Genomic DNA, 18312 nt, shown 5'->3' with positions numbered 1-18312 from the left:
CGCATCCTTCCTCTTTCCCCTTCCTTGTCTGAATTTTTTGAGTGATTTTGCCTGATCCTTGCCGGTGATTTTTGTGTTACTGTCAGGTGTCTACTACTACTTCTACCAAATATTCCGGAACAGGGCAGAGACAAAGGTCCTTGGGCGATCCAGGAGAGGGCTGGGCGATGGGTATCGGGATGCTCCAGTCTCTCACTATCCAGGAGATTTTGCCTGATCACTTTTGAGTGATTTTGCCTAATCACTTTTGGAATGTAGCTAAGCACCTTGTGTTGACTACTATGTAACTTGTGATTGTATCGAAAGCACAAAAAATCATGCAAATTGTATAGATTGCCATTGTGTTGTAAATTGTCCTGGAATTCAAGAAAAAGTAACTGATTGTTGCAAGTTCAGTGATGCACAAAATGGTCTGTTCGTTCAGAGATGCAAGCTCCAGAATGTTCAGAGATGCAGAAATGTTTCAGGAGGCTATTCCAAAAGCTATTCTCCTAAACAATCTATGTTTCAGGAGGCTATTTTCCAAAAGCTATTCTCCTAAACTACTAGAAGTCAGCAATAACATCATCTGTGATTGCCCCCTGCAAAATAAAAGATTCAAAAAAACAAATGAGGAATGTATTGATGGCCATGTATGGTTTAGAAAAATGGTGTATTAGATTAAAATATCACCTTCAATATCTGAGAGAAGGTATTGATGGTCATGTATGGTTCAGGCATTTCATTCATGGGCAAAGAAGTACTAGGATAAATATTTTGTACTGCTGCAGTGTCTTGTATTGATGTTGTTTCTTGTACTGCTTCTTCTTTTTTCTTTTTCTTACCTCCCTTCTTTGCAGTTTCCTGTTCCTTCAAATAAAAGAAATAAAACTGAACATGTGCCCGTTAAACACAGTATTAGGAAATCTGATATATTTTGTGTTACCACATACCTTTGGACCATTTTCCTTTTTCTTTGCAACTCTGCGCATCTTTTCAAACCAAGCTTTTTTGCGCTTTGAGGTTTTAGTTTCCACGTGCTTTTTCTTTAGGCTTGCTGTACTCAACAAATCAATTGGGGGAGAATCATTTGTGGGAACATTGGTTGGATTCACTGCACTAGGAAGACTCATGATTTCTTCTTCGACTTGCTTGCTAACCATGTCAAGTGCCTCGTTGACTAATAGGACGCACCATGGATGACTTGCAGCTTGGTGTGCCAAATTGAGGAATTTGCGAGTCATATTTTTGTAGCAAAGCATAGCATCTAATTTTGGATCATCTATTATGTTTCGGCCTTGGTTGTCTTGTACAGCCCCACTGCGTGCTTCTCGAGTCCAACGCTTCAGTATATATTGTTCCGGGATTAACTTGATGTTCATTAAATCAAGAACTTTTAAAGCATAAGCACACAATATTCCGATTCTATTGAACTGCCCACAGTTGCATGTGCTTGTTTGGTCTGCAGGATCACCAGTAACTTTGTACTCCTTCTCAAGGATACAATTTTCATCAAGACTCCTAACTGCTACAACATATTCATTATTGCCTTCCAATGGCGTGGTGCATGCTGCCATGGACCTCTCATATTCAGATTGGAAAGCTTCAAAAACAATTGATGTGTACAGCTTGCTAGCTTGGAGTAACATAGGTGTCCTCATTTTGAGTCTTGGTAATTTCTTTCTTGATTCAAATTCAGCATGCAATTCATTATTTCTTTTAAATTCCACAACCCTTTCAAAATGCTTAAGGAATCGAATGATATCAAAATCTGATTTGAAATGTCTCTTCAAGTCACTGTTTAGACTCTCACTCAATTGTGTACTCCTCATTCCTAATATGTACACATTAGTCATATAACATGCAGCCCACTTTTCTCTTACCTTATATATACTATCCAACCAAGTTTGCTTACTGGCCTTTGTCCTTATAGTGTTAAATGCTTCTTGAAATGTTTCTTCATCTTCATACTCATACATACATGCACTAAAATCTGCGAGAATACTTGGTTCTTCCTTATTGTCTTCATTCTTTCTTTTTGGAGGAGTATCTGATTCTTCATCGTCACGTTCAGCAAGATGCTTGACAGCGTTCTGCATAATGTGAAAAGTGCATAGACCATGCCAAGATTCCAAAAGACCTCTTTAACAGCCTTTCCCATTGCTGCATCTTGATCGGTATAGATTGTTTTTTTGTTGCTTGCCATTATGTGCTTTTAGAAAGGTCTCAAATAGCTATTTGAAGGACTCAAATGTCTCATCGTACATGAGAACAGCACCAAAAATCACAGTTTCTCTAAAATGATTGAACCCAACAAATATTCCAAAAGACCTACTCTCCCGGTTTGTTCCAAAAGTAGTATCAAAACTAACAACATCACCAAAATATGCATAGTCAGTGAGCATTTTAGCATCAACCCAGAAAATGTTAGCTATTTGTTCTTCCCGGTCCATTTGCAATGCATATTGGAATGACGGGTTCTCGGCAATTTTTTCTTGAAAATACATAAGCATGCTTCCAGCTTGACCATATGCCATCTCACGTTGGCGCTTGGCCCTTAAATAGTTCTTGTGGTCTCGAAGAGTATAACTGAGATGAGCTGAGCCACCAACTTGGATAGAAGCCAACTCATGTGCAGCTTTGGGTCCAATTCTTGCATCGTCAGCCGTCTCAATTTTAAAACCTTGTAGCTCTGAAATTTTCCTTTGAGACACCAACAAATGTGAGGTTTGTGGCAACTGAAGGGTGTGATTGTGTTCCAAAATCACCTCAGTGACTTTATAATTTCCTTTCTCCCGGTCTAGTACGAGACCCATGCGAACTTCACAATCAATTCTAGTTTCAGCTCTCGGAGACTTTATTAAATGATCTATTTTATCTTTCAATCTGTGACCCTCATTCGCACAAACAAATCTGCACGACCTAATCTTTCCATCTGATTTTCTTTTGTTTGAGTATCTTTTTCTAACCTCAAAACCTTTTTGACCACCATAGTTGACCCAAAACAACCAAGCCTCATGTGTACTGTTGAATTCCATGCCAACTTAAGGTGCGAAATTTGAAGAAAACTCATCCCTATAGCACACGAAATATTCAATAAGCAACTGAAATGTGTCTGAACGCATGGGGGAGAAAGAAACAGGCATGGGTCACACACCTCTTTTCTTCCATCTCATATATTCTGAAAGCAAGTTGACATTTCTTCTTTAATCAATTCCAACATAAGCTGAGGTAGTAGAGGATAGCAAATAAATTAGAAGAAAACTGATGCAATCAAACACACGTGGAGAGGAGAGAAGCGGTGCAAACCTGCAAACATATTTCTGGCGCACAACACAGGCAACAGCCGATCGCCGACGCCTGACGCCCGTGCTTGCAAGAAAGCCGATGGCCGACGCCGACGCCGACGCCGATGCCGACGCCGACGCTTCACCTTCGCTAGCGGGAAAGCACGCAGTATTCGCGCCAAAAAGGAAAAGACGCCGCCAAATACGAGAGTGGCGGTGTTATTCTTGGGCCAAGGCCCACGTAGCAGAGGAGCACGGCAGCCAGAGTGCTTAGCCTATAAGTGGAGACGTTGGATCAGCAGCGGACGGTGCTGATTATGCTGACTGCAGGTGTAGTCGTATGCTGTGAAGTTAGGCGATCTCATTCCGAGGAGGGCGGGCAGTTCAGCTTCAGCAGCCGTGTTTCGCCGTGGCCGATATCTGGAATCGTCGAGCGCACAGCGTTGTGCGCAGCGAACTCGTGGTCACGGCGCCGCGGCTGTTCCTTTGCCTGAGGTCAGGTCTGGATGTGCTTTCTGCACTTGCACCTTTTTTCTTTCTTTCGGTGGCTGTAACGTTCGTCATTGCTCGGCGTACACCACTGCTGACCACAGGGCTGCTTTTCAATGGTGCATCCGTGTGACGTGTATGGCTGAAACAGAGTTTTGCCGAACAATATGGCACGGCTGTGTAGCAGATAAGGTGCTACTCGCTTCAATATTCCCCCCTTTTGCTGAAAAAGAAGCTTCAGAAACAATAGACATTTCCGGCAACAGATCACTTAAAGATGAGGGTTTGATGTTCAGTGCAATGGTCAATGGTGCAAAGACTGCAATTTTGAGACCTGTCTTCGTCTTGCCCTAAGAACGTACTCGCAGCACTAGTGACAGCGAGTAGGCCGTGGCAACTAGCGAGTGTGCATAGCAATAACCAAGCTATGGGCAGTGCTGCCGACACAAGCAACAGCTCGACCCTGTTCGCTTGGTGACTCAAAGTACTGTTGTCTGATATATTATGAAAAAAAAATATTATTCGTTAGTTAAAAAAATACGGTTTATAAGCCAGACGAACGTGGCAAAAAGAAAGGGCTATTCGGAGTCCGGAGACCGGAACTATCCGGAGACGTGATCAAAAGCGCACACCACCTGACCACCCCCGCAGCGGAATCAACCGCGTACCCGCCCCGCCCCGGCCCGGCCCGAGCGATGTGTGCAGAGCCGTCGGCCATGGTCAAAACACTAGTCCGACAAGGCTGGCATCCTTGCCGAGCGGGCTCGCGCGCCTGCGTCGTTTCGCCATCGCCTCCCGCCCTACCGGCGCCGCGGAAGCATTAGCATGGCCACATATGGCTTCGCGGCATCCTCCAGGTCCTGGCGCACACCATCGGCTTCTGCTTCTGCTCGCCCGGTGGCCGGTTCGCGGGACGTGCCATTAAAATTTGGGTATATGCTAGTCATCCGTCATGTGTTACGCGTAGCAAACTACCGATGTTGGTAGCAGTGCATCCTTTGTCGTTCAAGTTTCTGGTCAAACACAAGGTCAACCTGCACCGGCCGGTCACCACCAAATTCCCAATCCCTCCTCCCTCCTCCTCTCGGGCGCGATGCAAGCCGCGTTATGTTGGGGCTTGTAGGCAAGATCCTGAACAGGGGACGCACGGCACACTCCACCAAGCCACAAAAAAACAGGCACCCACGCACGCGCGATTGCGATCGCGCAACGCGCAGCCAGCGACAACCCCATGAAACGGCCAAGCGCCGATCACCAGAGCCATTGGATACCACCCCTCGAGGCGTCTCATCAAGCACTTGTTATTTGTAAACCCGGGCGTCAATCGAGCGTTGGCATCTAGCGGTGCGCTTCAGCATGCGACACACGAGACGGAACTTGCCAAATGCTCCCAGCACCACGGCCGAAAACCAGGTGCTAGGACGCGACGCGACGCGGGGACCGACCGGCCCACGCGTCAGCCGAGGCTCGGCAGTCGGCAGAACTGCACGCTCCCAGCGGCCAGCGCAGCCGCAAGCGTCTGCCGCCGCTCGTCGGCGCAACGCAGCTCCGTGTCCTCTCCTCGCTTTGGCCGCGCGCGCGCGCGGAGGGCACAGTGGGACGGGCAGGCACCGGTCCTGCGCTGTCTGCACGAGCGGCGCCAGCGGGCCGACCACGATTTATGGGAGAATTCAGACAGCGACGAGCCGACGACTGCATGTGCGGGTCGTGCGCGAGGTTTTTTTTGGTGGGATGCGGCCGGATCGCGATTAAACAAGCGGGCAAGTGCTGTCCCCTCCCCGCCCCGGGCCGTCGTCTCAGTGCTCCGCAGGCGTGCAGTGACCACAGTGAGCCAGCAAGTGAGACAGTGACCATGAGAGCGATGCTCGTGCAACAAGTGCACTGTGCCCGGCGTTGACGTTTCGGGGCTGGGCATTCTCAGGCTCGCCGTTCACGGAGGGCATAGGTCACTCATACGGCCGTAGGCTTACAGAAGAACAGGGCAAAGGGCGAGAGGATGACGCTACCTTCTTGTAGGTCAAATGTGAACAAGCAATAGGCAATAGGAGTGATGGAAGAACGTCACAATAGTGCCAATGTACTAGCTAGCAGCTTGCCAAGACAGTCGCTCAGGTGAAGATTTTCCTTACTGCGAAGGCAAAATTCGAAAGTAAACGAAGTACAGCAGCTCCAATATCGATTTGATATGTTACAGATACAGAGAAAAACATGCATGTCTGCAGATTTAGCTGTAGTGCTGAGATAAAACCATAAATCTTTAGGAGATACAAAAACTAAAATTTATCCTAGCCACCATGCTAGAGACCAAGATCCAAGAATGAGCTGTTTGCGTCTTCATAGGCGCAAGCACAGTGATGAACAGAAGTTATTATGCGCCATACCAAGCATGCAAATAGAAAGGCACAGGAGTTAAGTGAGGTACTGCATGTATACCATTCGTGGTTTCGACGTGAATCGCAAGTAGGAAAGAAAGTTTAAACACATCGTGAAAAATCGTCTCAGCTCACAAGGATACTCTCATTCTGGTTCAGAACGAGTGTTTTTACCCAGGGAAACACACACAGATCAACCCAGGCATAAATAAACGTACACACCATCATCTGAAAACCGCGAGATTATCCACAGCCCTCTGCAGCTGGGAGTAATGTAGTACGAAGGAAATGGTTGCAGGCGAGGGAGCAAAAACTAAGCAAGAGCAAGAAAACGATTGCTTGCTGTTGCTGCAACTGGGGGGGGGGGGGGGGGGGGGGGGGGGGGGGGGGTAAGTAATGTGCGAACGAAATCGAATGCCTGGCCTGCCCTTGTATGCCGCGACGACGCCGATACGTGTAGGCCGGTTACCGCCGCAGCATTGCGACGCCGCTGTTCCCCTCCTCCATTCTTCGTCGATGGAAATATGGAGATGGCAGCAATGGCGGAGACGGCGATGGAACCGTAGCTTCCGGCTTGACCTGCATCCTGCCTCGGTTCCGAGGCCTTGCGACGAGGGTCGAGGGAGAGGTGCGCAGTGGATAAAGGAGGGAGAGTCGGAGAGAAGGGACGATATGATACAGTGTGTTGGCTGATTCGGTAAGAGAAAAAAACCGTTCGTTGGCTAAAAAAATACGGCTTATAAGCCGAGTGAACAGAGCGAGTAGCGGTCAGAGGAGCAGCAAGCTATGTACTACTCAGTAATGGCAGGGGACTACCTCTTTAAAAGCCTGACTCTTAGGGGCTTAGCCCGGTAAAGTATTTATGCATTCAGCTGACGATGTTTCGTTAGGAGAGAAAAATATGATAAGTTCAAACGAACTGGTCACGTCATCGTGATTCCCCTGCGTATATATAAAAATAAAAACTGACATAGTGACGCAAGGGAATGGTGAGTGTACAGTGCTTCTAACATGAGGAATCTGTCATCACCCCAGGCGAAAGAAACGAGAAAGATGCAGAGTAGCAGTTTGCTCATTTTGGCTCCAGGAATGATATTAAAACGGGGATTGGATGGGATTTGAAAAGCCGTCAGGGAAAGCAGTCAAATCAAATCGAAACCTCATGAGTCATGACAACAAATCCCATGCAAACAACGAAAATAAAAGCAGTATAAACAGAAACTTCGGGACCAGGCAAAAACCTTTTTAAGTATATGTTATGTACCGGCACGGTTCAGAGCAGCAACAGCATTACAAGCGATGACATACAGAAGAGGTAAAATTTGCATGGGTCTGTGCCGGCAATACAGAAAATACCCAGCCAGCAACATTACTATTATCTTTTTTTCCCCTATAGTATAAGCGGATTTAATGAACAAACGGCATCTATATCTATCTGCAATTGTTGTATCTATCAAGCTACCATACTCAGGAAGCAGAAGTATTAAAAAACCCACTTCGGGTAGCGACGCTTTGAGCACCATGAAAGCACTATTTCCTGTATATAAAAAACAGCACTGTGTAGCAAAAAAGAACTGGGTCTGCATCAGGACCCTGCCACACCATTTCCGTTTTCAGCAGATGGGGCGTTTGAAGTAGCATCATCCATTGTCAAATTCAATATGCTGTCAGACAGCGAGTTCACCTCTTCCGACTCAGATGGTGCTGTTGTTGAAGCACCATCCTCCGAGGCAATGTCAGAGGCTGCATCTGAAGTCATGCTAGATGGTTCTGATTGTTCTGGCATTTCAGATTGTGACTGAGGCTGTTTCTGTAGGCTCCAATACATAATGCTAGAAGTAAGTGTTAGGATCATCTTCTGATTCACCTGTTGAACCAGTAAGAACGTAAGATTGTGAAGCCACATAATGTAATGGCATGGCTAAGTAACAATTCACAAGTAAGAACCAGAATCATTGTTTACTAAGTAATGCTACATATTGGGAATTTATGTTTGATGGCAGCACTACAAGGAATTTGATATTTACTAGCGATAGCTATTTTACCTCGACGATGTCCTCTGGCAACAGAAACACAGAGCATCCAATCTTCCTTGCAATACTAATGATGTAGGTAGCATTCAGCTTCTTGTCTTCATCTGACATTCAAAAACAGATTGTAGATTAGTTATGATACAGTTTTGAAGTCATCGGTGAAGAAGAAAAAAAATGATTAGTCAGAAATGAGGTTATCAAATAGTGAACTGAATGTATATGGGTTGAGAACAGACCAGCTTCCCCTTTAGTAACAACTTTCCAGTTCACAACCCGTGGCTGTACTGTGCTAAGAAGCTCAAGGAAGAACAATCCATTTGACAAGCTCTTGTCCTGAAGGGGAAAAACAGGAAACTAAGTAACTGGAGCTTTCTGACAAAAAAATAGGTATTAAAGCTATGTCCATTTGGGCACCTTGAAACTTTCCATTCGAGATGTTCTTCCTGACGCTTTCACTTTGCTGTTGGCCCAGTTTAGAATATCGGCATCAGAAATTTCTTTTCCTTGGGACCCTTGGGAGTGGGATCTCAGTTTGTTTAACAGCTGGAGGATATTGAATCTCATCAATTGCCACAGAAGTGCTGAAAAAACACCAGAAAACTTGAGTTATATGATGCTACAAACAAGATATTAAGAGCATGATCCATTAGTGCCACTAGAAAACATTGATGCAGACAGACTCACCAACAATCAATTTCTTATTTCCCTGAACAATATCATTCCCAGCTAGATTTACTAAAGAAAACTTTAATTGCTTCCCAATTTTTACAACTTGATTGCAATTCTCCAGTTTTCTAAATGGCAATTTAATTGGAGGTTTTGTTGCCAGCTTCCAATTGACAGATCCAGGAGACACCTTGTCAAGTACTTCAAGAAGTACCCATCTGCATCAAAATGGACATTGATAACCAAATCATTTAGAGAGAAAAAGACAGAATCAATCTCATGTCTTATTACCCATTGCGAACATCTTCAAAGACATTGTTCACATATGATTCAACCCCAAGGCTGTTGATCCACATCCGAAAGGCTCTTTCTTCTCTAGATAATAGAACATCATCACGTGTTGCTGTCTGTGTCAGAGTAACTTGTTTGGTGTCACTGGTTAGACCATTCCTGAACAGAAAAAGGACAATAGCATCCATGTAAGGATCAGATGACTGGTTATCTGTTAAACTTTAAGTGTAAATAAATGTTACGGAACATGTGAAAAATGACCACATGATTTGGTGAGATAAGTCACATATTAGACGTTTTAGGTTTTTGGTGGTATTATGGAAAGAAAGGAAGCCATGTTTACCTATGCTGGAATATTTGTGCAACAAATGCAAGATTTAAATTTGCAGATCCCTCAGTAATATCCTTTGGGGTCAAGTATCTCTTACAGTCCAACTTCTCCGCTTGTTCAAGTACCAGTTTTGCCCTCTCATCCGGATCTTTGGTATCCAATGTAGTTTCAGGGGAATGCTCTGGAGCAAGAGCTTTCAGAAGGTAAGCATAGGCTTCACCATCCTGTACACAACTAACCGGTGTGACCATGGTTGCTGAACAGATTAAGCACAGAATGAAAAATTGAACCAATTTTAATGGATCGAGTCCAGTCTGACACACTTTTCCTATGCTGCCTTAGCCTAAGATGATAATAGCATCCAGCTGAGGGATATTGTAGAATAAAGTAATCTTTAGCAAATGTCTTGAAAACCAGCTTTAGTTTGCCAATATAATGCAGCAACAAGATAGATCAAGTAGAACTATTAGCAAACAAGTGACTGATAAATTCAGTAGCATTTTTGTTTGTCATATGCACCTTCACATCTGAAGAGAAATTGTTAACAGTTTTCTTGTAGCCAGCTTTTTTCAGATGATGGTTCATCCACCGAAGTAGCATCTTTTCTGGTGACAAGCCCAAAACCTCGTCTATATCCTGCACAATAAGCAATAAAATGAATTTTGTTTTAAGAAACACACATATAAGAAATAAACAAGCAAAACTACCAGGAAAAAAAACAATGACAAAATGCTTTCGTTTACCTTGCTGTCATCAAATAGCTCCACCAGCTGCGGTGTCTTCTTGAGGTTCAGATCAGCCAAAAGTTGAATCTGATCAAGCAATGAATATTTATTCGATGAAGCAGAAGTTCAACAATAGTTGGAAAGCTGAACCACTCCACAATATAGGCTCCGCCAATGCTTACCTTTATGATTTGTGATATCAATCCAAGAACTAAATGAGGCTGCATGCAAAACAGTGTAAGTTTGTTTAAGTCATCAGGTTCTTCAATGAATTGCATGAATAAAAACTGAGAAATGAGTGTGATAGAGTCCATGCAACAAGGTGACTAAATGTCAATAACATATAGAGAAGCAGATAGGAGAAGAGAACAAGCAGCAAACGGTCAAAGAGCAACAAAAATACAGGGCATGTACCAATAGGTATAAAGAATAGAGAGATAGGTACAAAGTAGTAACCATAGCTAGTCTGGTACCCCAAGTTAAACAAGCATTGTACAATACGTTGAAGTATCATAGGAGATATAGTTTGATGAACACATCACTTAACTTTCCTAGATAAATAAAACTGCAGCATAGGAGTAAGTTAGAAGTAAGGCTTCAAGGGCAGGCACACGTATCATACCCTTCCCTCCACCAAATCCTGTGTGCCAATGTTGACAACAGTGCATCCAATGGCCTTGGCAGAATTGAGGCAGAGTGTGTGATTTTCATTTCTCTCCCATGGGTTAAGAACTCTTTTCTTATTTATTGCCCTCTCATCAATGGTCCCAGGTACAGCTACATTGATCAATTTGCTGAGAAAATGAACCATCAGTGAACAACCATCAGAAAGGTCTAGTCTCAGATAGCTTTTGTTTAATAAGGGGATGCACTCTGCTACTATCTAGAAACAAGAGAGGCATCTCACCAGAGCAGAACACCGTCCCGGATGAGATCGAACAGCTGGTTTCCAGATGGGTCGATGGGCAAGTACTTCTTCAGGAATGGGTCTTCACGGAGGTAAGTATTGATGTGCGCCACATACGACGATTTCTCTGCCTGATTGAGATTGTGCAGCAGCGTAGTGGTGCTGGACTTGAGGAACGACGACTTGCCACCCCCGCCACCGCCGGCACCACCTCCCTTGGCACTCACCCGCGCCTGCAGATTCAGATACTCCTGCAACAACACCGCACCAGATTCCCTAGTCCCGTCAGAACAAATTGAGAATAGCAATCCATTCCTGTCCACGTTATAAATGAATAACTCAGAGAAACGCCGAGATGTATGTACCCGGAGGAAGGATTCGAATTCAATCTCCTGATCGTTGTCGGGGTACGAATCCGACAGGAAGGCCGCGATCTCCTCCTCAGAGACCACCTCATTGAGCCCCCTCAGCTTCTTCATCAGCCCCGGCAGATTCTTAGTGGTGACATGGCCGGAATCTCTCTTCAGAGACACGAACTGCAACACCCGCAAAAAAAAATTACAAAGTGAACAAAACCGGCGAACCAAACGCAAAACAACTGCTGTTTCAGGTGCAGAGGAGGCGGGGGAACGAAGAAGCAGCCCGCGGATTCGGACGTCACCTTGGCCTTGAGCGATCGGAGCTCGACCTGCGTGAACTGCCCCTGCAGCGAGGGGTCGGACACGACGACCCCGACGAATCCGGACATCTCAGCCGGCCACGGGCCGATTCCACCCGCGCCCGGAGCGGCTGCAAGAGGGAATCCAGATCAGAGTGGTCACGCGGCCTGGATGTAATGGAACCCCTGACCCTGAAAAGGGGTAAGGAGGAGATGGCGCGTCCCGCCGAAGCCGGTGCGGTGCGGCGCGGCGAGGAGATACCTTTCGAATTGGTCACGGCAATCCCTCACCCCTCCCTGGCGTGCGGTTTCCTTGCGCTGGACGGAAAAGGTGAGCAATGGCGTCCAGGACTCCAGATTTCGTGGGGGCCGGGGCGCAGACGGAAAGTGGTGGAGACGAGGAGAGGAGGTAAGTGCAGGGGTGGGGCCGGTTTCTCGTGTTTGTTTATTCGGGCTTGTTTAAATTCAGAGCTTAAAGCAAGTTGGTGTCATATGTGTGGTGTCAGTTTAGATATTAATAAAAAAATAAATTACAAAATTTGTCAGTTCATGCGATGAATTTATTAAGTCTAATTAATTTATCATTAGCGCATGTGTTACTGTAGCACTACATTGTCAAATCATAGACTAATTAGGCTTAAAATATTCGTCTCGTAAATTAGTCGCAAACTATATATAATTAGTTATTTTTTAGTCTATATTTAATACTTTATACATGTGTCAAACATTCGATGAGATAGAGAAAAAAACTTTAGGGAGAGGAACTAAACAAGGCGTCTCCTGTCGCCGAATTAGGTTTCCTTGGGGTTAAGCCATTGGAATCGATGAAACTGCTGCTCTTTTTTTTCCACCTTCCTATATTGATTATAAGCCAGAATAATATTTTTCTCTCACACCAAACCAGCCAGCAGTAAATAATTCACGATCGTTTCAGCCGAAACGAACAGGCTGTTTATTCAGAGGGCTGAATTGATAGACTTCTTATGCATGCTAGCGTAGAAGAAATGGTTTTTTCTATCCATAAAGCAAACTTAAATTAACCATCAAATCAAATTCATTAATTCATAAACACAAACCTGTAGTACGAAGCAAAGGCTGACGCTCACCATGAGCAGTTAAATAATCTGTCGTTGGGTCGTTGTTACTACAAGACTGCAAACAGAAAACAGTTCATTCAGAATTATTAATATTGGTACACGGTTGCCGGTGACCCGCGAGCTAACCAGGGATTCAGAAGCCAAAAGAGTGCACCGGCCAGTCGAGCGAGACACAGATACCAGGGCCTTGTTTAGATTGTGAATAATTTCAACCCGATGAATAGTAGCACTTTCGTCTTATTTGGTAAATATTGTCCAATCGTGGACCAACTAGGCTCAAAAGATTCATCTCGTGATTTTCAACTAAACTGTGTAATTAGTTATTTTTTTTACCTATATTTAATACTCCATGCAAGCGTCCAAAAATTGATGTGATGGAGAGAGAGTGAAAAAACTTGGAATTTTGATGTAAACTAAACAAGGCCCAGATCAGACCGACAATTCGGCGCGGCCCACCGCCTGACAGCGCGCCCTTGTCCCCTTGCGATTTTGTGTTGTCGAAAGCGTCACCGGCCTTGGCTTGGCATGTTCCGACGCGATACTCTACTTCGCGTCAGAACAAACCAGGCCCGCCGCCCGCGTACACGTACCACTCCACATGACTGCCTGCATGCCCGCGCCCCCGCCGCCTCTAGCCCGTCGGTCCCATCACAGCGACCGCGTGGCTCGTCCGTAGACACACACGTACCGTACATATACACCTCGTTTATCTGCAGCAGAAATGGAGAGGCACAAATATTCTTACTTGCAAAAGCAAAAACTCGTGACTGACGCTGCCATGCTGGACTACATGTTCGATTCTACAGTATCTATCTATCTACCTGAACGATCGCAAGGAACATTTCTGTGCTTGACTGCTTGCGGTTGCACGCGGTATGAGCTGCATGGGCGATCGAACAATTCAGCGACTCCCGTCACGCATCAGACATGAAAGGGAAACGGAAACACCTTGGGGAGATCACCGTAGATTAGACGGCAAACAAAGCAACCATCGCATGACCCTGGCCCCTAGTAGGCGAGCGTAAACGCAGCGGCATAGTAGCTGACAATTGCACTCCTCCTGTCAAAATTGTCTCTACGAAAATTCCAGATCGCCAGGCTTGCAGTCCGCACGGCTGTTTGTGTTTGTGCCGAGCGGCACACAGCTGCGTCGGTCGCCACTCGCCAGTACATTCCTTGACTTACTATATTCGGCGTGGATCTCGGGCGCCTGCCGAGCCGAGCGTCACCGCGTGCGAGTTGTGACCCGACGGCAACAGTAGGCGAGAGAAAAAAAGGCAGCAGAGGGGTCTGACGCGGCCAAATGCAGTTCGGACGGAGGAACAGGAACGGGAATTCTCTGAATAAAGTAGCATCTCGTGATGGGTTTGCTCCGCATCCGCGGCTCCGCCTGGTCACATGGCACATGCGTCCGACCGACGAGGTGGAAGGGCCGCGGCGTGAACGTGCTCACTGCTCACACGTCTTTTGTAGCGTGACGATTTTTACTCCGCTCACGTGAAGCGGCGCTGCGTGGCTGAAAACCGAAAAGGGTCAGCACTAATGCACTATCATAATGGACCTTTTACGGTGAACCGTGTCAGTGTTGGGCCAGACTCCACCGGTTTGGTCGGCCTGGCCCAGTGCTTAGACCGTTTCCTTCTCTTTTCGTCAGCGTGCTGCCCCAACACTGGACCGGGTCTCTCGGCACTGTTCATTGGTCCAATTTGCCTCTGGTATTCCCACCAACTCACCAAACTCTACGCCAGGCGGCCCGGGCCTAGGAGAAGCGCAAAGCCAACCTGCTACGATTGTCCACTCCTTGACTGCTAGTGCTAGCACACATCTTACAGGAAACAAGTCGTGTGCAGGCCGGCCTTGTTCTTGTTCCCCAGGCATCTGCGTCCTCTGGGCTTGGTCTCTGGTTGTGTCATCATAAACTGACGGGTTCACCAAACTCTCCCGGATCAGTAGGTTCTGATTGGAGAAATCTATACGTGCTAAGATTTGATGCCTCGTCATGAGATTTCATGGTATGATTCGTTGAAAGTAAATACTACAACGACTGAAAGTACCGCAGCCGTTCGACTGCTGAATTTTACCGCCCTCGTTCATGATGTTAGATGTCATGTCTCCAGGGATTTCAGACGTTGTCAATTTACTCAGTCTCTGGTATGTAACGATGCCGAAAGGGTAAAACAACCACGAGTTGCATTAACAGACAGAACAGAACAGGGCACGATTGCATTACGCAAAACGCAGCTTCATTGCTCTGAACTCAACAGGCAGTTCGAAAAAAGGAAACCCTGAGAAAAGTTCAACACGCCCACGCACGCATCACGCATGGACTGGTAGACCGAACTGACATGCACTGTCTACGAACGGTGTCAACAAGGCATTCAACTGGCACATGGAAAGGATATTCACACACACACACACACACGCATAGACGCACGCAGCAACTTGGTGAACAAAAGTACAAAACCTAGGGACAGGACAGGACGAGCCAACGCAGAAAAGCAAAAGCACAGAACGAAACGGTTGATCTGCTCAGGGCCCCCAGTGAAGGCCGATCAGCTCGTCGACGGCCAGTCCCGGCGGATGTCGAAGGTGTAGTTGATCTCCAGGTAGCACTTCCGGTCGTCGTCGAGGAACTGTCAAAACAAGATGCCAGACCTTGTGAGCTCTCAAGTCAAACTGAACTGAAAAGGACTCGTTCTGCATCCACGTACCTTGGTTCTGGCAGAGTAGAACCCCCGGGCAAACATTCCTGACGGGGTGGTGTCCTCTGCCGTCACGTACGTGTAGGGCTCCAGCTGGGGGCTGAACGTGCCGAGCATCTCCTTGGCTCTGTCAACTGCGCCACCGCGTGACAAGACAACAGAGCAGATCGTGAACTGTGACCAAACTGATGATTGGCACAACTAGGGGTAGGGGACGTGGTCGTGCGCACAAATGGTGACATGGTGTGTTCCGCCAGAATCATATCAAGAGCGGTTGGCTTTCAGCGTTTCAGTGTCTGTCTCACCTTTGAGGCCAGTCTTCCAGACGGTGTTGATGTAGCGGAGGCCGGAGACGATGTTGTTGCTGACGGAGAAGGTGAACTTGAGCCGGTACGGGGAGCCTTCCTTGAGTGTGAACCACACGCCCTTGGCGTTGGGCTCCACCGGCAGCGGCAGGAAGATGTCGGGCTGCCCCGGCGACAGGATCGACAGGCTCATCATCTTCACGTCCGGCTCCAGCGTCTCTGCGAACATTTCAAGGATGTTCAAAATTCAGATCTGCTTCGAGATAGTACTTCCATCTCCCATTCATTCAAACGGCTGAGAAGGTTTTAATGTACTACAGCACTTTAATTTCAAACAAGAATCGTTCGGAAACTCTGTTCTTTATTGGAGGGCAGGCTGTTTCTGAGCATGAACGCATGAAGATGTGCCTAAACGTTCCTAATGAAACCAGAAACGTGCTTAGCATAGAATGAAAAATTCGCGATGCATGAAAATGTGTACTAACATTCGTCTAAAAAGTCTAAACCAAAAGGCAAGTGCTCCATGAACAAATGCCTGCATCCTGCAAAAATGTGCTGATCTTAAAAGCAGCAAAAGCACCAGATAAACTACTACCTGACATTGGAAGGTGCTGACATCGGTATCCTTTTCAGGATTGGAAGGTGCTGAAATTGGTATCCTATAGCTGCACTTCTAGTGTCCAGGATCCAAACTATCATTTGCAGAAGACCAAATGTCCAAATAGCAATAGCCGGTGCCCCTCCACAATTTTCTTCAGAAACGACCGGCAGAAAAGACAGGCAAAGCCGGCCGCCGGCAGGCCGGTCGGCCGACCGACAATTGCAGCCGAGCCCACCGGCCACCGCCTCTCACTTTTACCGGCGTCTTTATTTTCTACGGCAGAACGCAGCACGATTACGCGAACGTTACGTGCAGTAGTACGGAGTGTGGCCGGTGCATAGTGCATTAGCGAAGAAAACGGAGTAATAAGCAGTTAAGCACGTCACGGGACACAAATGAATGGCCGGCTCACGGCATCGCGGTGCTCACATGCGTAGCCGTAGGTGATTCATGTGCCGGCGCCCCACTGGCGCCATTAAACCCAAGGACGCCAGAACGGACGGGCGAGCCAATCAAACGCACGCACCCAGCAAAATTTGCTTAAAAATCTCGAAATTTTTTAGCTGCGAGTGCGAGTTTACCTCCCACGGAGTTGAAGTCCACGCTGCCGAGGAGCTGCAACTTCCATCGCCGCAGGCTCTCGTCGTCCTGCAAGTGAAACGCAACCCCCAACAAGTATTATTATTAGTGAAGAAACGCACTTGAATTGAAGTGGCTCCTCGTAACCGAAAGAGACCAGCTGACCAGCAAGATCGTCGACATGCATACGGGAAGGAAGCTAGGCAGCATCAATGGCGGCCGAGAGGGAATGCATGGCAGCTAGCGAGCGAGCGTCCGTACCTTGTCCTTCTCGAGCTGCTCCTTGATGCTGACCCTGGGGATGAGGTCGATGACCTTGGGGGCCTTCTCCTCGTCGTCCTCCTCCTCCTCTTCCTCGTGGCAACGCGGCGTCGCCTCGCCGCACTTGCCGTTGGGCTTGGGCGCCGCGTCGCCGCCGTGCACCGCGGGCGCCGCTGCTTTCTTGGCCGCCGCCTCCGGCTCCGAGCCGGCGGGGACGTCGACCTTGGAGCAGGAAATGGCCTCCACCGCCGACGACATCGTCGCACGCACGCGCCGGGAAAAACTCTCTTCTCGCGCGCAGTGGCGTCAGCCAGCCAAGAGGGCGCGGTACGAGCAGAGAGCGGCGGGGCAAGAAGAGGGAAGCGTGGCAGGGGCGGCAAAGGAAGGAAGGCGAGAAGAGGCGAGCACAGATACCAAGAGCGCACCAAAAGGAGAGCGAGCAGAGCACACACGAGACGAGACGTGGAGAGGAGAGAGGGAGGCGGACACGTCGAGGCGGATTCGGACAGGGGGAAAGGACCGCGGCGCAAGGCTCCAAAAAGACGGGGCGCGCGCACGCAGAGGCGCAGAGCGGACGCCGGACGACGAGGGGAGATGGTTGGATCCAACGATCAGAGATTAGCAGCGCCAGCGGCAGAGAGGATAAGGGGGGCTTTAATTCTCCCCCGGGAGAGCCGCAGCGACGGGAGAGGCGACGGAGTGGAGACAACGTGACGGGCACGACCCAACGCGCCGCGCTGCAACTGCAACCCCTACAGGTTGTACACCTGTGGACTGTGGTGGCGTTGGTTAGGGTTTTAATTCTCGAGACGACGCGAATCGCGATGGGGATGAGAAATGAGATCGTTGGTGGTTTTGAATTCTCTGACAGCGCAACGAAACGGGGTAGAGCCAGCCCTGGTCATTGTCATTCTTCAAGTTCGGTCAGTAACAGTGTCTCTCAGTAAAAACTAAGAACACCGGTGGTGGGAAACTTCCGTTAACTGCATGATTAAACTGGCCGGCGCAATTCATCCGGTCAAGTAAAGA

The 18312-nt window shown here is 47.5% G+C and overlaps 2 protein-coding genes and 1 pseudogene across 2 annotated transcripts; all 3 read right to left on the bottom strand.

The window, feature by feature from the left end:
* Positions 1–148: 148 nt before the first annotated feature.
* On the bottom strand, positions 149–3381 carry LOC136464281 (protein FAR1-RELATED SEQUENCE 5-like; annotated as a pseudogene).
* Positions 3382–7366: 3985 nt separating this feature from the next.
* On the bottom strand, positions 7367–12170 carry LOC136464280 (fimbrin-4-like). Its single transcript, XM_066463247.1, has 15 exons — positions 12001–12170; positions 11742–11869; positions 11446–11616; positions 11081–11331; positions 10796–10967; positions 10356–10394; positions 10192–10260; positions 9968–10084; positions 9461–9672; positions 9118–9276; positions 8845–9044; positions 8575–8741; positions 8397–8493; positions 8173–8264; positions 7367–7994 (listed from the first exon to the last, which is right to left on the bottom strand). The coding sequence occupies exons 2-15, from the start codon at positions 11826–11828 to the stop codon at positions 7713–7715; spliced, it is 2115 nt and encodes a 704-aa protein (XP_066319344.1). The 5' UTR covers positions 11829–11869; positions 12001–12170; the 3' UTR covers positions 7367–7712.
* Positions 12171–15063: 2893 nt separating this feature from the next.
* Positions 15064–17937, bottom strand: LOC136464279 (rho GDP-dissociation inhibitor 1-like). The gene is made up of 5 exons (XM_066463246.1): positions 17284–17937; positions 17025–17091; positions 15843–16061; positions 15547–15671; positions 15064–15468 (listed from the first exon to the last, which is right to left on the bottom strand). The coding sequence occupies exons 1-5, from the start codon at positions 17539–17541 to the stop codon at positions 15388–15390; spliced, it is 750 nt and encodes a 249-aa protein (XP_066319343.1). The 5' UTR covers positions 17542–17937; the 3' UTR covers positions 15064–15387.
* Positions 17938–18312: the final 375 nt, after the last annotated feature.

This window comes from Miscanthus floridulus, chromosome 7 (assembly GCF_019320115.1).
Source record: "Miscanthus floridulus cultivar M001 chromosome 7, ASM1932011v1, whole genome shotgun sequence".
NCBI classification, from domain to species: domain Eukaryota; kingdom Viridiplantae; phylum Streptophyta; class Magnoliopsida; order Poales; family Poaceae; genus Miscanthus; species Miscanthus floridulus.
The sequence above is the reverse complement of the archived record's forward strand: the minus strand, read 5'-3'. Positions and strand labels throughout refer to the sequence as shown.

Bases quoted from the DNA above. Each gene is read 5' to 3' on its own strand.
- LOC136464279 (XM_066463246.1), bottom strand. From the start codon at position 17,541: ATGTCGTCGGCGGTGGAGGCCATTTCCTGCTCCAAGGTCGACGTCCCC. The intron at 17,092-17,283 runs GTACGGACGCTC...TTTCACTTGCAG, and splicing joins AGCAGCTCGAGAAGGACAAG to GACGACGAGAGCCTGCGGCG. The intron at 15,469-15,546 runs GTACGTGGATGC...TTGTTTTGACAG, and splicing joins TCTACTCTGCCAGAACCAAG to TTCCTCGACGACGACCGGAA.
- LOC136464280 (XM_066463247.1), bottom strand. From the start codon at position 11,828: ATGTCCGGATTCGTCGGGGTCGTCGTGTCCGACCCCTCGCTGCAGGGG. The intron at 8,742-8,844 runs GTGAGTCTGTCT...GTGTTTTTTCAG, and splicing joins AAATAAGAAATTGATTGTTG to CACTTCTGTGGCAATTGATG. The intron at 8,494-8,574 runs GTGCCCAAATGG...TTTCCCCTTCAG, and splicing joins CTCGAATGGAAAGTTTCAAG to GACAAGAGCTTGTCAAATGG.